Genomic DNA, 2,532 nt, shown 5'->3' on the forward strand with positions numbered 1-2,532 from the left:
ACACTCATCCACTGCTGGTGGGATTGCAAGCTGATACAACCACTCTGGAAATCAGTCTGGGAGTTTCTCCAAAAATTGGACATAGTATTACCTGAGGGCCCAACTATACCATTCCTAGGCATATAACCAAAATATTCAACATATAACAAGGACACATGCTCTACCATGTTCATAGCAGCCTTATGTATAATAGCCAGAAGCTGGAAGGAACCCACATGTCCTTCAACAGAAGAATGGATACAGAAAATGTGGTATATTTACACAATGGAGTACTATTTGGCTATTAAAAATGATGAATTCCTCCTTGTATCTCTGCTGCCTCGTGGTCAGGAAGTCCTAGAGGGAGACTAGTGCCTAGTATTTGCTGAACCTGAAAGCTTCCTTAAGCTGCAGTTGCTGTGCTGGCCTCCTAGGAAGTTCAACAGCTGGTCCTGTCACCTTCCAGTAGATGGATTGTCCTATACCTCCAACAATGATTTAGCATTCACGTGAAGTTTTAAGCAGAGTTTTATGAGCTGAACAGTAACATTCTACATTTTAAATAGTCCAGTTCTTGATGTGAAATTTCATGAAGAATTCAAACTTTGTTCTTCATAGAGAATCTGAGACAAGGACAACAAAAAGAATGAGTGTGTCTCTGGTAAATACACCACATGGTGTGTTAACCTTCAAGGATGTGGCCTTGGACTTCTCACATGAGGAATGCGAAAGTCTTAATTTTGCTCAGAGGTCATTGTACATGGATGTGATGTTGGAGAATTACAACAATCTATTGTTTGTGGAAAATCATTGCATATGTGGAAAGTATGGGAAGGTCTTGGATCAAGACAGCCAGTACATTGTCCGTGAATACATGAATATTCAAGAGAATTCTTCTACATGGAAGAAGCTTAGCAATGTGATTCTTGAATTCCCCGATTGTACACCTCACAAATATAGTGAATGTGACAAATGCTTTTCCCATGAATCCCATCTTAATATTCATCAGATAATTCGTACAGGAGAGAAACCTTACAAATGTAGTGAATGTGAAAAATGCTTTACACGAAAATCCTCTTTTATTATTCATCAGAGAATTCATACAGGAGAAAAACCTTACAAACGTAATGAGTGTGACAAATGCTTTACCCACAAATCCCATCTTAATATTCATCAGAAAATTCATACAGGAGAGAAACCTTACAAATGCACTGAATGTGACAAATACTTTACTGTAAAAGACAGTCTGAGAATTCATCAGAGAATTCATACAGGAGAAAAACCTTACAAATGTAGTGAATGTGACAAATGTTTTACTAAAAATGGCCCTCTGATAATTCATCAGAGAATTCATACAGGAGAGAAACCTTACAAATGTATTAAATGTGACAAGTGCTTTACCCAAAAATTCTCTCTTATTATTCATCAGAGAATTCATAGAGGAGAGAAACCTTACAAATGTAGTGAATGTGACAAATGTTTTACGCAAAATGTCCATCTGAGAATTCATCAGAGAATTCATAGAGGAGAGAAACCTTACAAATGTAGTGAATGTGACAAATGCTTTACCCAAAAATCCAATCTTCATATTCATCAGAAAATCCATAACGGTGAGAAACTACAAATATAGTGAATGTGACAAATGCTTTACTGACAAAGTCCTTCTCAGAATTCATCAGAGAAGTCATACACGAGAGAAACATTACAAATGTAATGAATATGACAAATGCTTTACTGACAAAGGCCATCTCAGAATTCCTCAGAGAATTCATATATGAGAGAAAACTTACAAATGTTAATGTGACAAATGCTTTACATAAAAATCTCATCTTAATATTCATCAGAAAATTCATGCAGGAGAGAAACCTCACAAATGCAGTGAATGTGACAAATGCATTAATGAAAAAGGCAGTTTGATAATTCATCAGAGAATTCATACAGGAGATAAACCTTATAAATTTTTTTGTGACAAATATAATACAATATCAGTCTGAGAAATCAATTATTTCATAGAGTAGAAAATCTTTATAAGTGAAGTGCACGAAACAATCCTTTACCAAGATTTTAAAATTCATTAGATAATATTTACAGAATAGAAACTTTTCAAATACAATGAGGGTATGAATGCTTTACTTCTTGCCTATCTCCTAGATTGTAACAGTGAATATTTACAGGTTAGAAATGTAACACATTCATTGTATGAAGAAATATCCATATCAGTTCAGAGAGTACATCTAAGAACCTTTTAGGGGAAAAATGTTGGAAAAAATGGCATGTTTTATTCACAGTTCATTCTTGACCACACTTGAGCCTTCACACTAGAGAATTAATATGATTATGAAAACCTTGTGAAAACTTTCATGCAGCGTTCAAATTTTAGATATTGTTGATTCTTTATGTCACTAGAAACTGAAAATGTGAAAATGTAGAAAGCTTTTCAAGACAGCTTTTTACTTGTTCACCCTCAAATGTTACAAGATGAAGACAAGTTGGGAAGTCAGAAGATACTATTGTGTAATACATTCGTTGAGAAAGAAGTAATCCATTTCAAAT

At 34.8% G+C, this 2,532-nt stretch overlaps 1 protein-coding gene across 1 annotated transcript; it reads left to right on the plus strand.

Annotated features, from left to right (window-relative positions):
* The first annotated feature begins 551 nt into the window (after window positions 1-551).
* Window positions 552-1,973, plus strand: LOC110317784 (zinc finger protein 239-like). The gene is made up of 2 exons (XM_021192590.1): window positions 552-1,589; window positions 1,837-1,973. The coding sequence occupies exons 1-2, from the start codon at window positions 569-571 to the stop codon at window positions 1,971-1,973; spliced, it is 1,158 nt and encodes a 385-aa protein (XP_021048249.1). The 5' UTR covers window positions 552-568.
* The last annotated feature ends 559 nt before the right edge of the window (window positions 1,974-2,532 follow it).

Source organism: Mus pahari, chromosome 1, assembly GCF_900095145.1.
Source record: "Mus pahari chromosome 1, PAHARI_EIJ_v1.1, whole genome shotgun sequence".
Classification (NCBI taxonomy): Eukaryota; Metazoa; Chordata; class Mammalia; order Rodentia; family Muridae; genus Mus; species Mus pahari.